This window comes from Podarcis tiliguerta (assembly GCF_965153285.1).
Source record: "Podarcis tiliguerta genome assembly, chromosome: 10".
In the NCBI taxonomy this organism is placed as follows: domain Eukaryota; kingdom Metazoa; phylum Chordata; class Lepidosauria; order Squamata; family Lacertidae; genus Podarcis; species Podarcis tiliguerta.
Window position 1 is genome coordinate 36,665,780 of NC_139543.1, and position 21,677 is coordinate 36,687,456.

The following is a 21,677-nucleotide window of genomic DNA, read 5'->3' on the forward strand; positions in this document are numbered from 1 at the left end:
ATAACAATGCCAAATTATGATATAATTAATAATACCAATCACTGAGATGCCAAATTGTACAATTTAGGTGGCGCCCTGTATGCTAGAATTGATGGTTTGATGATTTACTTTATTTTTGCTTTCCAAAATCCTTATTAACCTTTTCTCTAAATGGAAAAGCCACAGATGCTGTATCCTTCTTCTCATAGGGGAGCTGTTTCATCCCTTTGGTATTTCTCTTTGATCCTCTCTGAACCCTTTCTAGCGCTACAATATCCGTTTTGAGGTGAAACTATGAATGAAAGCAAGTGCTGATCCTTATGCACCAAAAGGACATTACCCATGCCCAAAATACATACATCAGCATGCTAATTGTAAATAATAATAATAATAATAATAATAATAATAATAATAATAATAATGTTTAAGGGTCCAAAAAGTGGCCATAGAATGCTGAAGGCATGTTGTTTAGGGCAGGGAAGATGACTGCAGTATCCTTGAGGAAGTTATGGTAGACTGGAACCTTGGAACATGAACATTCCACACTGTAATAACAAAAAGGCAGGATTCTTTATTTTTTCAACTTCACTTTATTTTCAAAAACACATATAGCGCAACTGTAATTACTGCCCATGTACATTTCTATGCAACTGAATGTTAATTAAGTTAAGTTATGAGGCAGTCGTCTAGATAAAAAAGACCTGTTAAATGATCTGTCAGTTACCATAAATATTTTAATTTAAACATCTCTCTTTAATCTGGAGACATACAGTGATAGAGCTTAAGAAGTTATTTTGTACATGTTACTATAGGAAAATACAGACAACAATAAATGATTATTAGTTGAGAGGTTTCAGCCTCTGGCCCTGAACAAGCTAAAGTTATTTGCACTTAATTCCCATTAGCATTAACAAGGCATGTTAGTCATGCTGAAGTCAAGTTCTGTTGATTCCAATGGGATTTCAGCCCAGCTAACTTCTGTTGGATTGGGGCCTGTGTCTCACCTAACTTGGTACATTGCCACCATCACAGCAGTTGAGGATCCTCTGTCACTTTATGAGAACAGATCGTTCATGAAAAGCCTAACACACTAATTTATTTTTTACAAAATTAAGTTGCAGAATAAATCTCCCCTGTCCCATTCCTGAAAAACTCATTCCCTTGACCCAAAACTCTGTGATGTATATATGACCACTTGGAATACACCAGAGTTGTTGGACAAGGATGATTATGTAGAAGTGAGTCCCAGACAAAGTTTACTTTCACATTGTGTGTTAGAAGGGCAGAGTCTAGCGACTTAATCACCACTCAGGCATACTGAAATCAGTATGCAAAGTTACATGCCAAGCCTGCAACCTTAAGCATTAGGAGTAAGCCCTGGTAAATTCATTGTTGCATGGCCTATTCGGATAGATGTTTGGTGATAGCTCAATATCACCATGAAAGCATGGGTTACCCATGTTCCCTTCAATCACTGTTCCCAGTTTTCCAGGTTTTGCACAAAGGCAAGAATTACACATCTCTTGGATATGGGTACAAACAACCTTCTCATCCACTTTGACTGAGACCTGGTTGCAGGGGATGAGGAAGAACAAGTCCTTCATTCCTCCTCTGTTGCTATTTTCATGAAAAGTACAAAGCTACCTTAGGTATTACCGGATTCCCAACAATGTATTGAGAGACAACGGTTGTGAAATAGATGCAGATACCCTTCTTCCTACTTTTTTTTTAGTCTTGTCTCACACTCTTCCCAGAGGAGCACACCTTGGCAATATCTGGTTGCAGGTTAGGTTGTTTATTTGCATAACTTGGCTGCTCCCTATTCTATAAGTAATGAACAAATACAAAAACTAGGCTTCCTCAACCTCAGCCCTCCAGATGTTTTTGGCCTACAATACCCATCATCCCTGACCACTGGTCCTGGGAGTTGTAGGCCAAAAACATCTGGAGGGCTGAGGTTGAGGAAGCCTGACAAAGACTCACAAGAAAGATAGAGAAGGGATGACAATGTTAAATTGGTTGACCCAACCAACAAGAACATTTTAACACATGCCAGAACAACAACAAAAAAGTAGATGTAGGGAGGGAAGAGAAACATCATGGAAGCAGGGTGGGAATCAACTTTTTCATTAAATTTGAATTAATTTGATGTTGATTTGTTACTTTGTTTGAAAAGCAATAAAAAGTAATTGGCAAAAAAATGAGATGTAGAAAAGTATGTATGTGAAAGTTTGTCATATTTCTTTCAGTGGGAATGGGGAACTTGTGGCCCTCCAGACATTTTGACTCAAAATGCCATTATGCTCAACTGTCAGGGATGGTGAGAGCTGTATACTACATTTCCAGAGCCACAGGTTCCCTGTCCCTCATTGCAGTATGCACTGAAGAAAGTCCCAATGTCTATCACCCTGCACCTCTCCAAACCAAGAACGTATTAACTCTAAAAATTGCAAAGAAGTGTGCATGGGAAGTAAAAATCAGCCCTTAAGTGTAGGTGAAATTCACTCAGTCAAAGAAGTCCTCAAGTTAATTATCACAATGTGAGGGCAAGAAGAACTAGCAAACTGCAGCTTGTACAACATGAAAGACCTGAATATATAAACATAAACTGCAGGAATACATCAGACAACAAATTAATGAGAGATATTAACCTGTTCTTAATATTTGAGATTTGAGAATTACATTGCAAATCGCAAAAAAATAAAAAATAAAATGTTCAGAAGCGTTAATAAATTACTACAAATCTATGATAGCTGGCCAGTAATTTATGTGTTTCCATTAAAAAATGATAGTTTAGAAAGCTCAATAATAAAGCATTTAATATTGTGTCAAACAATGCAGCCACATTTTTTTAAAAAAAGGCAGTCAACCAAAAATTCTAAATGAAAAATCTCTTCATAACATCCTGACCGTAGCCTGAAGAATTCAGAAAAAGGTTTTCCTTGTCAAGCTATTATTATTAGATTTATTAACCAACCTTCACCTTAAGGTTCTGGGGTGGATTACAATAACATAAGCAATACAAATTAAAACCAAACCATAATTTTTAGAAAGGTTTTATCAAGTGTCTTTTTCCAGCCATTTTGAAAACAAACAAACCTCCCAATTAGAATGCAATGAATATAGCTTCTGTTTAGGCATTCTAAATATTTCTATTTTATTGTTGTCTAAAAGCAGGCTTCTCACACAGGTGTTCCATCTGGCAGCCATGTACTGTAGCTGACCAGTTTTTTTTTTTAACAGATGGCATACATACTGCTTGAAGCCTGGGTCTAACATTTTGACAGGCCTGGTCTAAAATATCAGTTCAGGAGCTAACGAAATTCATTCTTGTCTATGTCTTCATGCCCAGGACCTTGATATCGGATACATTTTGTTGGACGTTTGCAGTAACAATAAGCAATATACCAAATAAAGGGTCCCAGGTCTTATTTCGTCCTGTGGCAGTGTAAAACCTATTCATTTACTCTTCAGTTGAATAATATGGAGGAAAGAAGCAGCTGATCTGTAAAATGTGCATCAGCTTCAGAGAGATGGAAGACCAATTTTTCAGAAGCAAACAATGGGTAAAGGTGCTCATAAGGAACTACTGCAACTCAAAGTTGTGGAAACTCCTAAATATTGTTTTGTGCATAACAAAGTCCCAGGTATATTGTATATGGAGTTTGTGGTTCATCAAATAATTCCCCTTCCCCCTTCTATGGCTAGGCCTAACCCTACGTTTGTCAGCTTTGCTCTGCACACAGGGCAGGGAAGATCTTTCAAAGGTTATAACATGTATAATGTGATGTCCACACTGGTCTTTTATATGGTGCAGTGAACAAGGTTATCATCACCAGAGATGTTATAATGCATTGGCAGTGGGTTCTATGTAAAATACTGAGAAACAATACTTCACGGAAAACTGGTGTACAAACAGATGATGTACAAATGTATACTGTATAACCCATAGGGTAGCTGCTTTTCCTGATTTAGATTAAGATTTCAGTTCATCGCCACCAAAGTCTATTTGGTTTTTATTATTATTAAATGCCTCTGAACTGTCCTACAGGAACTTTGCTATTAGGCTGAACGGACTAAATTATTTCTATCAGTAAGTTTAGAACATATGAAAATCAGCTATAATTTTTATTTTTATGACAAGGAGTTCTCTAACTTGGAAGCTCTTATGCCACCAGAACTTGGCCCCATAAGAAGATACCACTTATCTACCTCATCCTAATGTTTCTCCAGGGCATTATATATTACTAATTTGGTCTCAGGAAAGCAAGGACAGTTTTCAGCTATGTAGACAACAGCAACGTCTCCCCTATTGCTGTTTCCGAGTCCTGACTGTGAGTGGAACTGATTCCAGTATCAGAGTCTGTATCATTTATGTCTAGACTAGTCACTTTGTGAAGGAGATCAGTTCCTGTAAAACTCTTGGTGGAAATTTCACTGTCCTTTGCTTGCTCCTCATTGGGTGGGTGCCTGATTTCACTTTTGGCCTTAGCGTGCAAAGCATTAAGCTCTTCCACAATCAGTTCATACTCCTTTTCCTTCTTTTGAAGCATCAGGTCCCTATATTTTAACTCCTGCTGGATGCAGTTTAGTTGAGAATGGATCCTTAAGGCATCTTTCATGCTTTTCTCCAATTCGTTCTTGACACTTCCTACATCGGAACTCTCCATTTCCTCCTTAGGCGGTTCCTCTGTCCTCACGTCTCCGTTTCTTCCAATGTCATTAACCTCTCGTTCAATTTCCGCAGAGAGCTTTTCAATAAGCTCTTTGTGGTGCTTTAGTCCTTCTTCCACTTGTAACAACCCCTCTCCTTTGCCCGAGCTTTCTGGCATCTGCTGGCTGCTGTGAGTCATGTCTGTTTCTTCTTCAGCATCACTGGATGTCGCCATTAAATAAGACTCCTGCACATAATTTCCTCCATCACCTTCAAGCTGATCTAGGTGAAATTTGGCTTCACACTGTTCGATTTCTAGATCCAGTTCCTTCATTCTGTTGATTTGCTGGTGAATGGTGTGGTCCTGAGAAAGGATCAAGTGGATGAGAGTCTCTATGTTGTCCCTCTCTTGCAGGACTCCTTCTTGTTTAAGTTTGGCCAGCTTCCGGAAGGTTTTCCTAACAATCCTCTTTTGCTTGTCCACTGGCAACATCTTCATGTAATTGGCCGGGCTCAGGTCCCAGGGTTTTTCAAGATTTGGTACGAGCTTGGCTTCAGCTGTCCTCCACAATGGAAACGGCGGGAAGGCATCTGCCTTGACCAAGACAAAGTGCAAATTCGGCTGCTCTTCCCCCCAGGCTTTCCAGAGTCTCAGCATTTTAGTGAGAGGTGGAAGGACCCTCTCAGAACCTCTCCATTTTTCTATGATGCAGTAATCCTTGGGCTGTCCAAAAAGAAACTTCTTTTCTGCATAGGTGGCTTGATGTTCCTCAAGCAGAGCTTCAATTACTTGAGTGCAAGTTGTGCGCTTTGTCAATCCGCTAACAATTTTCTCTTCCTGACAAACCCAGACCACAATTTCTCGCTCTGTAGAACCCATCTCTTTTTCTGGTGACCTGGAATTAAAGAAAGCAAATATTATACAGAGCACTTGCTATCTCTGAAGCTTTGAACATGATACGTATTTGAGGTGTTTAAAGTGTGGGTAGATTTCAACCTTTTAAAACCATCGTGGAGGGTGGGGGTGAGGAAATTCACAAGTTCAAAGAGGTTATGGCTGTGATCTGCATGCTCATTAAAGCTACTCTTTATATTAACATGCGTGAAGTTTCACGTTCAATTCTTTATAGCTGTCCATGGTAGCTTGCTAGCTGATACAGAACAATTATGAATAATAATAATAATAATAATAATAATAATAATAATAATAATATATGCAACACTTCCTCCCAAAGGAGCCCAGGGAATCTTACAGAGGAAACTGCAGCCACCTCAGTTTCTGCTCCCAGACTTTGGAACTCCCTTCCTTGATAAGCTAGAGTGGCTCCCTCCTTGCTGTCCTTTCGCCAGCATGTGAAGACGGTTTTATTCTGACAGACTTTGAGGAACTGACTGGTTATTTTTTCTAAAGAAAAAGCGTTTAATAGTGTGGCACTGTTGCTAGCCTTACTTTAATAGACTTGCTTTTGTATTGTTTTAATTTTGTTATAGTTTATTTACATTTTGACTATAATCTTTAGTAGGTTTCTAGCTTTCTGTGTTTTATTCATATTTGTTTTAATTTTTGTAAGCTGCCTTGAGTCACAGTTCTGGGACAAAGGTAGGAAATGCATACATTCATACATACAATCACCAGTAGCAAGCAGGGGGAGTGGGGTGGTCACCAACCCTGGGAAAACTGAACCCTAGAGTGCATGGTACAGCACATAATTGGCATTATCCAGACAAAAGCCAGGTATGCTCAGCCTTGCACCCCATGTCCCATGGAGCTCAGTAGGACTTCCATCTGAGTAGACAAAGTTATTTTCAGTGGAACTTTCTCTAGAGTTCCCCCATTACTCAGAACTGTATTCTGACAGTGAAAGCTGCTGTGGGAAACTTTGTTGAAATGAAGGCTGGAAATCTTTAAAATAAATAAGTGGATACATTTGAATCCTGAACGGGCATGTACAGTGCATTGACAGCTCTTTGCTGCACTTCTTAATGCCATCCTCTTAATGCAATGCAGCAGGATGGTGCATATGTGCTGGATGTGCAAGTTTACTCCTATCTGGATTAGTGAGGCCAATATATTCCTCTCAGGAGTAGTGCTTCAAGGTAACAAGCTTTAATTTATTATAAGGCTGACTATACATCTACAGGGACGCAGGTGGCACTCTGCGTTAAACCACAGAGCCTAGGACTTGCCGATCAGAAGGTCGGCAGTTCTAATCCCTGCGATGGGGTGAGCTCCCGTTGCTCGATCCCTGCTCCTGCCAACCTAGCAGTTCGAAAGCACATCAAAGTGCAAGTAGATAAATAGGTACTGCTCCAGTGGGAAGGTAAATGGCGTTTCCGTGCACTGCTCTGGTTCGCCAGAAGTGGCTTAGTCATGCTGGCCACATGACCTGGAAGCTGTACGCCGGCTCCCTCGGCCAATAAAGCGAGATGAGCACCGCAACCCCAGAGTCGGCCACAACTGAACCTAACGGTCTGGGCTCCCTTTACCTTTATACATCTACAAAGTTTGCTAAGGGTGCTGAGAGTTGCTAGGAGATCCCTATTTCCACCATAGCTACAGTTCCCAGAATTCTATGGAACTGACTGTTAAACAATTCTGATAATCCTAACTTTGTGATTCTTAAGAGAGGTTGTCCGCAATGAGCATTCTGTACATTGAAAGTGACAGACAGACAAATTTTGATGAAGTTTTGGGTCATTTTGCTATGAGGAAGGCTAGGGAGAAAACATTTTAGCCTTACTGTATTTGATGGTTGTAGTTTACTTCCATTTTAAAACTAACTTTTTAATGACAGCATAAAGTAGATTTTAAAAGTGTCACACTGTCAGGTAATCATGATCATATTATTTACACTTCCCAGGCAATATAATTTGTAAACTCAAGGTGTTTTTTTTAAGGATAACATTACAACTTCATTTTCCTAAAAAAAATATGCTTATTCCACAACAGGTTTACAAAGATCAATAATTACAAAAGTTTTTCAGTGTTAATTCTATGCATTTTTAAAAATCACCATGGTATTTAAGTTAACAATCACATCTTATGTCCTTTAGAGGAGAAACTGAGAATTGCAGAATTTTAAATACCCATCTTCATCCTTCGCTTCACTCAATTTTATTTAGAACTCTTCCATTTTCTTCTAGTCATGAGGGTGGGGGATTGGGGGGGGGCTCACAAGTGGGATAGCCTAGGGCCTCTCTTCATCTAAATCTGGCCCTGTCTGTGAAGGGAATAGGGGTCTCCTAACAACTCTCAGCACCCTTAACAAACTACATTTCCCAAGCTCCTTTAGGGGGAAGCCATGTAGTAGTGCAGATGGAGTCAGGGAGGGGAAATCCTGCAACAGACCAATGACTTAGCATGTTCAATGGACACAGAATGCTGACACAGAATGTTGGAGGTGGAGGGAAACCAGAAAACTAGGAGGGAAGGGGTGGATGAAATGGAGTATCTTGAAAGAGGGCTTGGCCGCCTTGCTCTAATCCTGAACAGAAGCACTCCACAGCACAATGCTTCTCTGCAGGCCCCCTTGTTAATATTTGATTCTCAAACAAAGTAACTGACATGGGACCTCTCCTAGTCAAAAGGTCTGTGGAAGGCTGCAAAAAGGCTGTGATGGAGAGGTTGACAGTTGCAAGCGGTTGTTAACCTACAAGAGAAGTCAGCTTGACACGGGTCGAAGTTTAGAAATGTGAAAGTATACCAATACATTTCTCTCAGTACCCACTCAATTTACCCCTCCCTCACAAACAAAACACTGGGAACTCAAACAGTGCACACTTGTAAGCCTCCTCCCACCTGTTCTGCACGCAGTCACATTTCCCATTGTTATGCTGTGCCGCACAGAATACACTCCCCCATCCCGTTGGCTTGCTATCCAGAACTAACATTTAACTCCCTAGTTCCCGTGCTGCCTTAAGGTTGTGCTGGCTGCTACATAATATTGGTAGCAGCAGCCTAATTCAAAGGAAAGCTGCAGGGATTGGGGAAGGGTTGGTGTGGCTATTAAAAGTACACTTTCTCAAATGTACCAAGTATTTTATAGTCTGAATATTGTATATTTATGTTTTGCATCGACAGAATTAAAAATGTGTGAAGCACACAGGAACTTTGGGAGCTGCTTTATACTAAGTTCATCTTAGCTCAGTTGTCTGCATTGACTGGCTGTGACTATCCAGATCTCTTCCAGATGAACCTGGAGATGCTGGAGATTGAAGCTGGAACCTTCTGCATGCAAAACATAGATGCTGTACCACTGAGCCACACACCTTTCCTAGTATTTTTCACTTTTCATTCTGTTTAATGTTTATAACAACACCATGGTAGTATTGTTGTTTTGCTGATTAAAAAAAAGAATGAGTTAGTGACTGTGGGTGTCACCATTGGGTGGCCCCAGAGATCTCAATCTTTTGCAGGAAGCCCTAAATATAGCTTGGCCTCTACAGTGAATGGGAGAGAGTTTTCCAGAGCCTGAGAAGGTTGACACAGGGGACAGAGAGCAAGAAGCCAGAAGAAGAAGAAATTAGTTTGTTGTCCTCTCACTTTTTTATGCCTCAAGAGCTGTGTGCGCTGGGGGTAAGGATAATAAAATCCTGACAGAAACAGGTCAACGTTAGTCCCAAGTCCGGAATGGAAATCAGTCCAGCAAATATGATCAGTATTTGCTGTTGACACTTTCTTTCCTCAAATGATACAGATTGTTTTACATCTCCCACATCCCATTTGTATTATGTTACCCATGCATTGAAATGAATAGGGTAGATTAAGCATAATGGAAACATTAAAAAGAGGATTCTGGATATTTGGGTGACATCTGTGTGGGCATGAGCCAATTGTTTCACTGTGGATCAGACTATTCCCAATCCATGTCCTTTTTGCATTTGTTCATTCCATCTCACTTTCACATCCATCTATGAATTGTTTATTTTAGGGGGGGGGGATCCATATTTAAATCCACCTTTCTTTGACCAGAGAGCTGCATTGTAGCATTTCAAGACACACAAAAGCCAATGGATAGTACTATTTGTTCCATTCCATATGTTTGTCTGGGAGGTACAGGTCATGTCGTCAATTCATATTGCAATTCCAAACAGCAAATTCCTCAGGTATTCCTAGAATTCTGCTGCATTACAGAGCCAGTAGTTGTGACACACATTCACATCAGAGACTCATTGTTTTTATGCGACTCATTTGAACAGTCATGAGCTATCATGGAGGTTTTTCTATGAACAAAAATGAAGTGTTGGAGTGACCATCATTTTGGCAAAGTATAGTTCTGCATAGATATAATTGTGAAACAGTGAGCTGCAACCAATGTTAGTCATACTCAGAGTAGACCAACTGGGTGATTTTTAAGTTTTATTCAGAATAGATCCACTGAAATTAATGGTCCTAACTTAGTCATGTTAATTACTTTCAATGGGTCTACACTGTGTAAATATTAGTCGAATACCACCCAGTGAAATTAATGGACACGATTAATTCAGACCCATTAATTTTAGCAGGTCTATTCTAAGTAGAACTTAGTCGCCTACAACCTAGTGATACTATTTTATTTTTACATCGATTCATAACATAGGGAAAGGAAAGAGTGAAAGACCCAGTCCGACAACATTATTTCTGAATGTGTCACTAGATACAAAATAAATATCTGCCACCTTTTGGGATGTTTACACAGCACAAGATGCCATATAAATGCCATTCTGAGCTCACAAACTGGCTGTTAAAATAGAACGTATATATAAATTGCAACAGAGGCAACAGGTGAGCACTAAATGTCAACAAATTCTGAGCTGTATTTGCCTTAAGTTTCAGCAATCATAAAAAGTTAGTCCCACAAATGGAACAGAGTTTCTGAAGGTGTTTCGATATTCTTTAGCTAAAATGAAAAGCAAAGTAACCCATGATGATTATGCACATTAACACAAGAGTTATCAAGTACAACTGATAGCTTTACAAATAACTAGCAGGTGCTGATAAAAAAGAGAAAGGAGCAGTCTACCAGGAACTATTCAGCTCTATGGAACTATTTGACACCTGTTTGAAATCTCACCTCCATATACCTGACCACAGCAGAAGTGGTCAACCCTTCTATTTTATCTAGTATTGATTAAGATAATAGTACAGGCTGCTGCATTGATACAGAAGTCCTGCAAAGCTTCGGGGAGAATATTCTGGATGCAAAGATTTCTATGGGCTTCTATGGCTGAAAAATATGGAATGCCACACCTCATCATGTTCCTAAACATTTATTAGTATTTTTCTCTGCTGCACAAATGAATCCATCGATTATATTGTTGTTAATTTAACCTAGGGTCATTTCCATTTGGCACATGTTTTGAATATTCATAGTAGGTCAAAACCAACCAAAGCATCATGAAATAGGGTGAACGGCTGCAAGTTCTCCAGAACTCTCCATCAAGTTATGGAGTAGACAAAGAACTTTTTTTGGGGGGGGAGGGGTGGTGGTTGATAGTAACACCATGAGTTTGCATCTGGTCAGTGTCTTAAAATGGAAAATAGCAGGAGGCAGCAGATAGTAGAAGCCAAAGTAGCAATAGTGCCATATGATGTGAGATATTGTTATTGGATCACCCTCCTGGCTATGGTGATATTGCTGCTCCCTGGTATGGGCCAATCAGGTGTTAGCAAGGGCAGATGAGCACAAGACTGGCAGCAGGTGGAGGGGGTATAACACCTGGGCCCACAGCTGCTGCCAATCCATGGCTTCCTCCACCCTCACTGCTGCTCCACCTCATCCTTGGCAAGGGACAGCACCACTGCAGCCAGGAAGGTGGTCCAGTAGTGGCATCCCACCTTACGTAACATGAATGCCATTTGGATAACTCTACTTTTTAGTTGGAGTGAAATTTCTCTTAGGGAATAAAGCCCAATCTTCACAAGATCCTTTTCCTCCAGTTTATGGTTCCGCTGTTCAAAGGTGAAATTCAGTATTTTCCACATCACATAAAACATTTCCCCTCTATTCGCTTTTTAAAAAACCTAGCATATCACCTTGAATTAATTTCCACATTGGTTGACATTAATACTGCCTAGGTTTACTTTTTTTGTGCTTTCCACCTATCAGAGAACCTGTGTTTTCTCCCATGTGTGAAGATCTGGTTTAATAACAGCCTTAGTAACAGCCGTTTTTTGTACTGGGAGAGATGGGGAAATCGGCTGTTGTTCTGTTGACCACTGAATAAGGATGGGAAATTGAAGCAAATCAAATGGAACAACTGTACGTTGCCCTTTCTATAACACAAATTGTTAATGGCTATTTTTAAGGCACACAACTTTAAGGGTCCTTGAGAATGGAAACCTCACAAGAGCTAAATAATGGCAGGGAGCAGTAACTTTGCAAGAAATGAAAAGAGCAGTTGTAACATGTGATTATGTGATAAAAGATTGTATCATACTCTGGCTAAGCATTTTTAAATTCCAAAGGATTCATTTTGAAATGTTGCTCTGCTTCTAAGGTGGTTGGGTGTGCATGGTATATGTCTGTGTCTTTAGACAGCTTCCTGGAGCAGCTTTAATCCTAAACAGGAATAGTTGCCTAGAGAGTGGAAATATCTAAGCAAAGGATGGGCAGGAATCTGCCAGGAAATGCTTTATGCATAGGATGTCCTGCTACAGGGCAGGGACTTGTGCCAGATGATTCACTACATTCCCTTCCAACCCCACAGCTGTGCTTCTATGATATACCCACCCTAAATGAAACCTGCATTAGCCTTGATTTCCTTCAGTTGTCATATGACATGCTTTCTAAATTTCATAAACAAATACCAAGAAGAAGTTTAAGGAACCTCCAACTTCAAGAATGCTTGTATTGTTTTGAAGCTACAGAATGGCTAATCTGTGTCACCATTACAGTTCATGTTAAGAACAACAGTCCTATTTTCAGTTTTTAGAGACCTACTATAAGGCTTCTGGTTGTGGCTACTGCTTTTTAGCCTGGGGAACACCTTCACTCTTGGCAAACCCTCCAGAGGTTATATGCCAGTGGTGCATTTGGCCACCATACACTTGCGCGCACTCTCTCATATACATGCAAAAAAGGTAAAGGTTAAGTCCAGTCAAAGGCGACTATGGGGTGCAGTACTCATCTCGCTTTTAAGGCAGAAGGAGCTGGTGTTTGTCCACAGACAGCTAAACCACTTCTGGTGCAACGGAACACCATTTGCACGGCCCCATTCTGATGCAGATCAATTGAGAAGATTATTCATCACTGGGGATGTCAGAGGAAACTGTTCAAATGCCCTAGCAATCTCTTTCCTTCCATCAACTCAGTTTGCATAGACTTGTGCAAAATAAACCAATTGCAACACTGGAAAGTCAAACCAGATGAAAAGGTGAACGAATATCATAGCTGAATGAGACATGTTTGTACACAGCTAGTTATCATCACCTCTGTGCTCCTCAAATGATTGATCTGATGACTTGGGAGGGAGAGATGTGCTATGTACCTCTGTCCTAGACAAATTGCTGTTGCAGACCAGCCCTTTAATCTTCTCAATAGAGGAATAATAATAATGAGATATGAATACTGAATACAATTATGGTAACAATTTTAAGTTGTACTCGAGAATGTACATTTATTTATTTATTACCTTAAGCAATCTGGAGGAGTCTGTGGAGACAGAGGTTTGGCAAGATACAAAAAAATAAAAATAAAAATGGTGATAATAGCTAGAGAAGGAGGCTGGCAGCTTTGGTGTCTCAGCTGTGCCAAACTAAAGGAACCATGGGAGAAACAGCAAACTTGCTTACAGAAAGAGAGAGAGAGATGTAAGAACAGTGGAAATAACATTTTTTAAAAAAGAAAAGTACTCTTATTAGCACCACTTGATCTTTACTAATTTTTTCTGATAGGGATTGACCTGATCTTCCCTTATCACATAGCACAGTTTTCCATGAGCTTTCACACTTCCCAAATGTTTTGATGCAGTTTTCAGTTCAAAAAGCATGCTCAAAACAAAACACATTTTAAAATGTGGTCTTAAATAGGTATTAAAGGGTGCAATCATATTATCAGTGGGAGGCCATATGACTTTGCAGGTATTTCTGTTTCATGTCAGCCATGACACAGAGAAAGGATCACATAGAGGGGAAAGGGTATATAGGAAAAACTTGGCAGAGAAAAGGAAAAAGGGGCATTTCAGGGACTGATTAGGAGTGGTGTTGGATTCAGTGAATTCCAAGCCCTCCCATTATCTCAGTATGCCATGACGTTGGTAGATGGAATAAATGCCAGCCTTGGACATGGCATACTAACCCCTCCCAACGTTTTACCCTGGCAGGCATGAGACTGGCTGGGCTTGGGAACTGGTAGTTCTATAGCCTCCTCCAATCTCACCGGTTTGCTTTGCCCATGAGAATTTGAAAACAACAACACATTAACACGGAAATAGGATGAAACGGACTTATGGGTGAACACATGGAAAGCTGACACAGACCAGAAACAGACTGATTCATTCATCCTTAAGCACTATTAGATATTTCATATAAGGCTGATGCAAATATCTCAGCCTAAGGAGATAATGTAGTAAATTTGAATGGAAGCCCAGTAGGCAAGGTAGAAATCCATGAATAGTTACAGAGAAGATAAAATAGGAATGTAAGAAGAGGTTGCCTTGTACTTTTATAATTTCCTGGCAGTCTTCCATGTCTTGATCTGCTTTCCAGAATGGGTAGCGTACCATGGCCTAAGGTGTTTTTGTTTTTTGTTTTTTTTAACAATAATTACACTTCAAAATGAAATTTAGTAGACAATAAGGAGGATTCACTGACACGGCTACAATTCTAAAATAGAATCTCAGTGGCGTATTGTTCCATATTTGATTATGCAAGACAGGGTGAGCCTTGGATGACCATTATGATAATCTGATATGCTGTCCTTTGCTTAACCAGGAGTAGTGTCAACAGCAATTGTTGTTGAAACGAAAGCTACTGCAGCAACAGATGTTCTCAAATTCCAGAAGGCTCCAAGTTCAATCCCTGGCATCTCCACATAGGACTGAGAAAGACCCCTGAAACCCTGCAGAGTCACTGCCAGAGTGTAGACAGTACTGAAGGAGATGGAACCAATAGTTTGATTCAGTATAAGGCAGATTTCTGAGTGTTTACAAAAACTCTGCCACCACAGTAGCTGGATAGGATTGGAAAATGTTTCTGTTGCAGGTTCAATCCCTGGCAAACCATGGAGAGATGGTGCTAGTCAGTGTAAACAATACCAATCTAGGTGGATCTATGGCAGGCTTCCTCAAACTTGGCCCTCCAGATGTTTTGAGACTACAATTCCCATCATCCCTGACCACTGGTTCTGCTAGCTAGAGATCATGGGAGTTGTAGGCCAAAAACATCTGGAGGGCTGAGTTTGAGGAACCCTGATCTATGGCCTGACTCAGGAGGATGTCAGCTTCCTATGTTCCCTCTGCTCCTACAGCACATCAATCATGAACCTTGCAGTACCCATGCAAGTAAGGCACTAATCAACAAGGGAATGTCAGACAATGTCATCCTACTCAGGTTACGCCCCCTCCATATAAAATCCACAAGAATGCAGGTGGGAAATCTCTGTTTAGAGCTTCTTGTGGTCTCGTGGTTAGCAGGCCTAAATGGAGAAACCAGAGGCTTCTCAGGAAAAGGCCTCAGGTTTTTGAGATACTCTCAGTTACACACAGAGACATACAAGTTCAGAACACAGACTGCAACACGCATCTAGTTATATATGTCAGAGAGGAACAAGCCCTGCATCAAGAGGGATGAAAGCCATATGGCTAAGAAAGACTGAAAGCTACAGTAGCACACAGGAGGCAACAGCATCAACAGACCATTCACTCAGTAGGAAAGAAAAGACTTTGTGAAACAGGCACTGTGGATTTGAGCTCCACTGCTGAGATGCCAATGCATCATTCACAAGGCAAAGCCCAACTTTTGGGAGTGCTGACAGCAAAAATAACATTAATTTCTTCAACAGGTAATAGAAGGCAGAGGCCCATGGATGCAGGATGGGGAACCTGTAGCTCTCCAGATGTTGTTGGGGCTCCCACCATTCCAAGCTAGCAGGACCAAGTGTCAGGGATGATGGGAACATCATCCAGGAACATCTGCAGAGCCACAGATTCCTAGCCCTGCACTAGAGCAACTCATAAACTATAGAGCAGACAGAAGAATGCCTTATGATATGATTATGTGTATTCTCCTAGCCAATGACACAACCCCTTGCCATTCTCTCACTTACCCATTCCATATAGAACAGAACTGAAGCAGAAGAGGATTTAGGAGTGATTCTATCTGCCCCAGCCTGCACAACTCTGGATTTATTATCATTTGCGGTCATTTGGTTTCCTTTACCGCTTCTTTCATGTAAAGCATGCTATTAATTCAAAACTTATCAAGCAGTGCCATGCAACTGTAATATCTCAAACATCTGTTCTTTGTCATCTCACATTTCAGAAAATTAAGTCAGTAAGATCTAATATCATATGGTCTTTTCAGGCAAATTACATCATAATTCTTTAATTATAGCTAATCCTGGTAATACCCAACAAAGAAGCTCTGAACTTAGCTTCTGCTTGTTCAGTAACCATTTAATACCATAAGGGGTTGTGTTTCTTTGTTCTTCTGTCCAAAAATGGAGCTTATGTAAAAATAATGATTATTAATAATGAGTTGCCTCATTACATGTGTTTGCATTAAGAAATAAGCAGCTTCCATTGCCATTTGAGGACTGATTCTACATGTTCAGAAATATAATATGGTGTGGCTCTCCTAGGACTGGACCATTTCAGAATGCATTTCTACAAGACGAAAACAAAGCCATCAAGGTAAGGAGTACTTGTCAAACGTTGTGTCTGAACTGAAGACAACATGTATGTAGTGCTATGTAAATAGATGTTAATGGGAAGCAAAGGTCTTCTGGCGAGTCCCAGCTCGGAAACCTGTGAAGTTGGAAAAGAGAGGGACCGAGAAAAGACGCATAAACTACATGTATTGTTCAATCACCGCTGAGTAACAAGAAGCAGCTAGTGATGGGTGGGGAATCCATGCACAGTCAGATTCTCACTCTTGTACAGATTTACATATATGAGGTGGTCCAATGGCTGCCTGTCCATCTTCTTCAAAAAGTAATTTCAGCCACCTAACAGCAGCTACCTAGTGTGTGGGGCTCCTGTTGTTCATGTGTGTTGAAATCAGCACAGCAAATCCCACGGGGATTAACAGCTCTTGATGATATGTCTCACACGCTTGCAGAAATTTAGCATATTTTATGTGCATTTTACATTCAAATCTCCCTTAGAGTTTTTGGGGGAATTCAACAACAACAAAATAAAATGTATGTAAAATACATAAAATTCCCCATGACTTAATTGGTCTTGCTACATTGATTTCAATATGTGCAACAGCAGGAGACCCATTTGCTAGTTAGATGCTTCTAGGCTGAACACAGATAGGAATCTATTGGACCCACCTGGCAAGCAGGTGGGAATTCCCCCTTTATTTGGTACATTACATTTGTGTAGATTTCTAAAGAATTATACAGATTTGTCCTCAGAAACCTGCACAGCAGTGGGATGGATTGGACTTTATTCCTGTTCTGTGATGAGCTGAATTTTAATTTAATTTTATTATTTATTAAATATATTCATCGCTTGTCACCCAAAGGTCTCCAGGCAACTCACAGCAAATAATAATTTACAATATATAATGCCATAGTGTATCATACAACATAAACACCCATGGAAAAACAAAAAAGCACACATACCAGCTTTATAAATATAGTCGTACCTTGGTTCTTGAATGCCTTGTGACTCAAACGTTTTGGCTCCCGAACGCCGCAAACCCGGAAGTGAGTATTCCAGTTTGCGAACATTTTTTGGAAGCCGAATGTCCGATGCGGAAACCGCACCAATTGGAAGCTTCACCTTGGTTTTCGAACATTTTCAGAAGTCGAACAGATTCCATTTCAGAACCAAGGTATGACTGTAGTAGCAAAAAATAGTAATACCTCGGGTTAAGAACTTAATTTGTTCTGGAGGTCTGTTTTAGCCTGAAACTGTTCTTAACCTGAGGTACCACTTTAGCTAATGGGGCCTCCCGCTGCCACTGCACCGCCAAAGCACGATTTCTGTTTTCATCCTGAAGCAAAGTTCTTAACTCGAGGTACTATTTCTGGATTAGCGGAGTCTGTAACCTGAAGCGTCTGTAACCTGAGGTACCACTGTAATACTCAAATAATAAACAAAGCAATGCTTTGATCCACTAGCAAATAAACAAAACCTCAGCCTCCTCCTAGTCCAAAAACCATGCACATCAAACCAGCAATTTCCCCCATTTAACTTCCCCACCCCACCCTGAAGTCTGGTGTTGAGGCCAGTTGTTACAAAGCAGTGGTCAGTGGGTCCAGTGTCCTCCAGGGATAGCCTGTCATCTCTCCTCTCCCTTCAGGGGGCAGCAGTAGCAAAGCAAAGCAGGAAGGTGGTAACAAAGGTTTTGCCTGCTTTGCAGTTGACCCAGCTACTGCTCCACTCCTGCTTCAATCTTGCCACCCCCCTCCCTAGAGGCAGCCCAAACAGATCTGGCGTTAGGACTCGTCTCTCTTAAGCTCAGGTGCTGCAGCTTCAGTGCCAACCCCCACCCCAGATAGTATAGTATACTAACTAGCTGCCGTTTAAAGTAAAGTTTCTAAGATGAGATCACTTCTATTTTCAATCTATAGAAATCAAAGACATTTTCAGGTCTGGCTTTCCCCCTGGAGTTTTCCCTATTTTTTATACTGCAAAAACTAAATAAATATGGATTTATCAAAGGGCCTTAAGGCAGAGCTGTTCAAGTTATGACTGCATTTTGTTTGAAACTCAAAGCTTTTCAAGCTCCATGCTTATGGGGTGGTGAAACTTAGGTATGCTGGGGATATTGTTTGTTATGGTATTTTCACTTTCATGCTGGAGGTAAAAAAAGAGCTAAAATGAAAAATCTAAGGGAACTGCAAGTATACTCTGTGTGAGAGAGTGAGTGAGTGAGAGAGAGAGAGAGAGAGAGAGAACATGTACACACACAGAGAGAGACTGAATATCCACATTACAGTGGTGCCTCGCAAGACGAAAAGAATCCGTTCCGCGAGTCTTTTCGTCTTGCGGTTTTTTCGTCTTGCAAAGCAAGCCCATTAGCGGATTAGCGCTATTAGCGCTATTAGCAGTTTAAGGGCTATTAACGGCTATTAAAGGCTTAAGGGATTAGCGGATTAGCTGCTAAAAGGCTATTAGCAGCTTAGCGCTTTAGAAAAAGGGGTTGGGGAGCGGAAAAAAACCTCAAGAATCGCAAGACATTTTCGTCTTGCGAAGCAAGCCCATAGGGAAATTCGTCTTGCGAAGCACCTCTGAAAACGGAAAACCCTTTCGTCTTGCGGGTTTTCCGTCTTGCGAGGCATTCGTCTTGCGGGGCACCACTGTACTATCTTAGCCTCTTTCCAGCAAGTTCTGCTAGCATACAGATGAAGAAGATAATCACATTTGCCAAACTCATTTTAGATACCTTAAGATGGAGATGCAGGAATCAAACAGGTACCATATTTGAACAACTTCTCCAGCTGCCTGGATCAAGTACACAAGCCATGGTTCTCTGGGCTTGACTAATCTGTGATGACTTTTGTGCTCTGAGGCTAATGCAACATCTCAGCGGATGGAATGTTCAAAGCCCACAATGTCCGAGTTGCCTCAGATGCTGTGAAGCTTCATAGCAAAGTTCATCTATTTCTGGCCTATCTCGAACAATCAAACAGCACTGCAAATGTACAGATGAAATAACCTGTTGTGTGATAGGAAAGAGTATTTTCCATGGTCTGTTGGAGCACTATGACCAAAGAGCAATGAACTAAGTAGAATCGTGATGCATAACTGAATCTGGATTTCATTGCTTGAGAACACATACCCCAAATACTTTACAGGGATAAAGCGTGAACAAATAGTCAGCTTGAAAGGAGTTTGTCTGAACAAAGCAGTGACCTTTGATGCAGTATGTTCCATGTTAGGTTGCTATCTGGGCAGTTACTCCAGGAAACTGACATGTTTGCACTTCAACATTTCAATATCGTTTACCCAGCATAACATAGTAGCTCAGCCAAACCCATTCTGTAGAAAGCACATTCACAAAGGACTCAGTAGTTAGTCAAAATTATTCTTTAAAACCACACATTTAGGCCATGTTCACACCATACATTTAAAGCACTATGATACCACTTTGAACAGTCATGACTTCTCCCGAAGGATTCTGGGACTGTAGTTTATTAAGGGTTCTGAGAGTTATTAGGAGAACTGTATCCCTCAAAACTACAAAGTTCCCTGTGAAGAGGGATTGGTTGTTGAAGCCAATCTGAGAATTGTAGCTCTGGGAGAGTAAAAGAGGTTTCCTAACAACTCTCAGCCCCCTTAACAAACTACAGCTCCCAGAATTCTTTGGGGGAGTCATGATTATTAAAGTGATATCATAGTGCTTTAAATGTATGGTGTGAACGTGGCCTCAGAAACAAGTCCTACTGTTTTCCACAGAACTTCCAAGTATGTGACTAAGAATGGAATGGGGACATTTAAGAATAATTAAAATCTTGGCCTAAAAATCTTCCTGGAGGTAAAAAAAATTAAATAAACGAGTAATTACTGAGAGACCACATGATTAATTATAATTTAGTTTTTAGGATAACTGACTAATGAAAGAAGTGAGCAATGGAACAGCTACATATTTTGCCATGATAAATCAAAATGGATTGTATCTAACCAAGCTTTCCTCAAAGTAGACTTACTAAAAATGAATGAACCTAAGTTAGTCATGACTATTAATTTCAATGGGCTTACTCTGACTAGAGCTATTGTATACAATCCAATGTACTAGCAAAATGCTCTGGAAAGCAAAGGGGTTTAGTAGATGGTACAGAGTTTGGCCATGTACAGCAGTGCAATATACTGTATGCCAGTATGGCCCCTCTCAGGCTGCCCAGTGTTGGGGCTAGAGAGGTGTAGGCTTTTTCTCTTGTGCAATAGAGTCCCTAACCATTCATTTATATGGGATAAAGTAAAGGTGCATGCTCTTTGTGGCTAGAGCTAAGCACACTGCCCTCGCTTCCTCGCAGAGAGAGTAGTTTCTTTTTATTTATTTGCCTTTCCCCCAACAACTGCCAAAGGCTGCATCGCATTTCATTTGCCTCATAGAACTTAGGCAGTCAGTATGAGTCAAATGGCTCACCACAAAACTGTGCCAATTGAGACTGCATGCAGGGACATGCTTAACCTTTCAAAAATAAGTCATTGTAGTAGTCAGAGGGCCTGGGACTCTTCTGAGTATGCAGAAGCGGAAACCATCGGTTGCTTCAACAGTCTTGTGAAGACATCAGGATATTATGGGCTTTTTTTGCTTTTATTAGCTTCCTGTGTTTTTATATTGGTTTTAGGTTATGGTTTTGTTTCTTTTGATATATTGTTTCTTTTTCAGACTATACACTGCTTAGAGTTTTTAAGAATATGAAATGGTTGACAAATTCTTTTAAATACATGTAAATAAATAGGAGTATGGATGAAAAAAAAGCTAAGCAAATCTATTTTATTTATGTATTTATTATTTCCATTTTTAGACTAGGTACTTACTATCTGAAGATCTTGAAGCGGTTTACAATAAATAGAAACACAGGTATGAGTACAATCAAAACCATAGCAAATGATTTACATAAAAGTGAAATGGCTACATATACTGTATCAATAAATAGAAACACAATGTTGTTCTAAATAAAGTCAGAAACCCCAATGGGTTTACACTCACCCTGCTCATCTCTTATCTCTCTCCCGAGAGCACCAAGTTTTATATCAGAGCAGGCTTTTACCCTCATTTGGTGTTATAAACCTACTTCCCTCTATGCACTCCCAACTACATAATCATAACAGGCTTGGTGCTGCACAACCTCAGCGCCTGAGAAATCAGCATTGGTAGCAGAAAATAGTAGATTCTTTCCAGAACAGATACCCCCTCCCCAAATTCTCCCCAGTCTAATGT

At 40.4% G+C, this 21,677-nt stretch overlaps 1 protein-coding gene across 4 annotated transcripts in view; it reads right to left on the reverse strand.

Annotated features, from left to right (window-relative positions):
- Positions 1-549: 549 nt before the first annotated feature.
- The window catches only part of RASSF9 (Ras association domain family member 9), a 37,971-nt gene continuing 16,843 nt past the window's right edge, over positions 550-21,677 (reverse strand). For 2 of the 4 annotated variants that reach the window (XR_014502418.1, XR_014502419.1), the window contains exons 2-3: positions 1,548-5,529; positions 550-1,501 (exon numbers count right to left, since the gene is read on the reverse strand). Coding sequence is in view for 2 of the 4 variants with exons in the window: in XM_083400986.1 (XP_083257112.1) it covers positions 4,263-5,529 (1,267 nt within the window). In the remaining 2 variants the exon portion in view is untranslated. Of the gene's footprint in view, positions 5,530-21,677 lie in introns of all 4 variants that reach the window. The other 2 variants (XM_083400986.1, XM_083400987.1) reach the window with 1 other exon arrangement.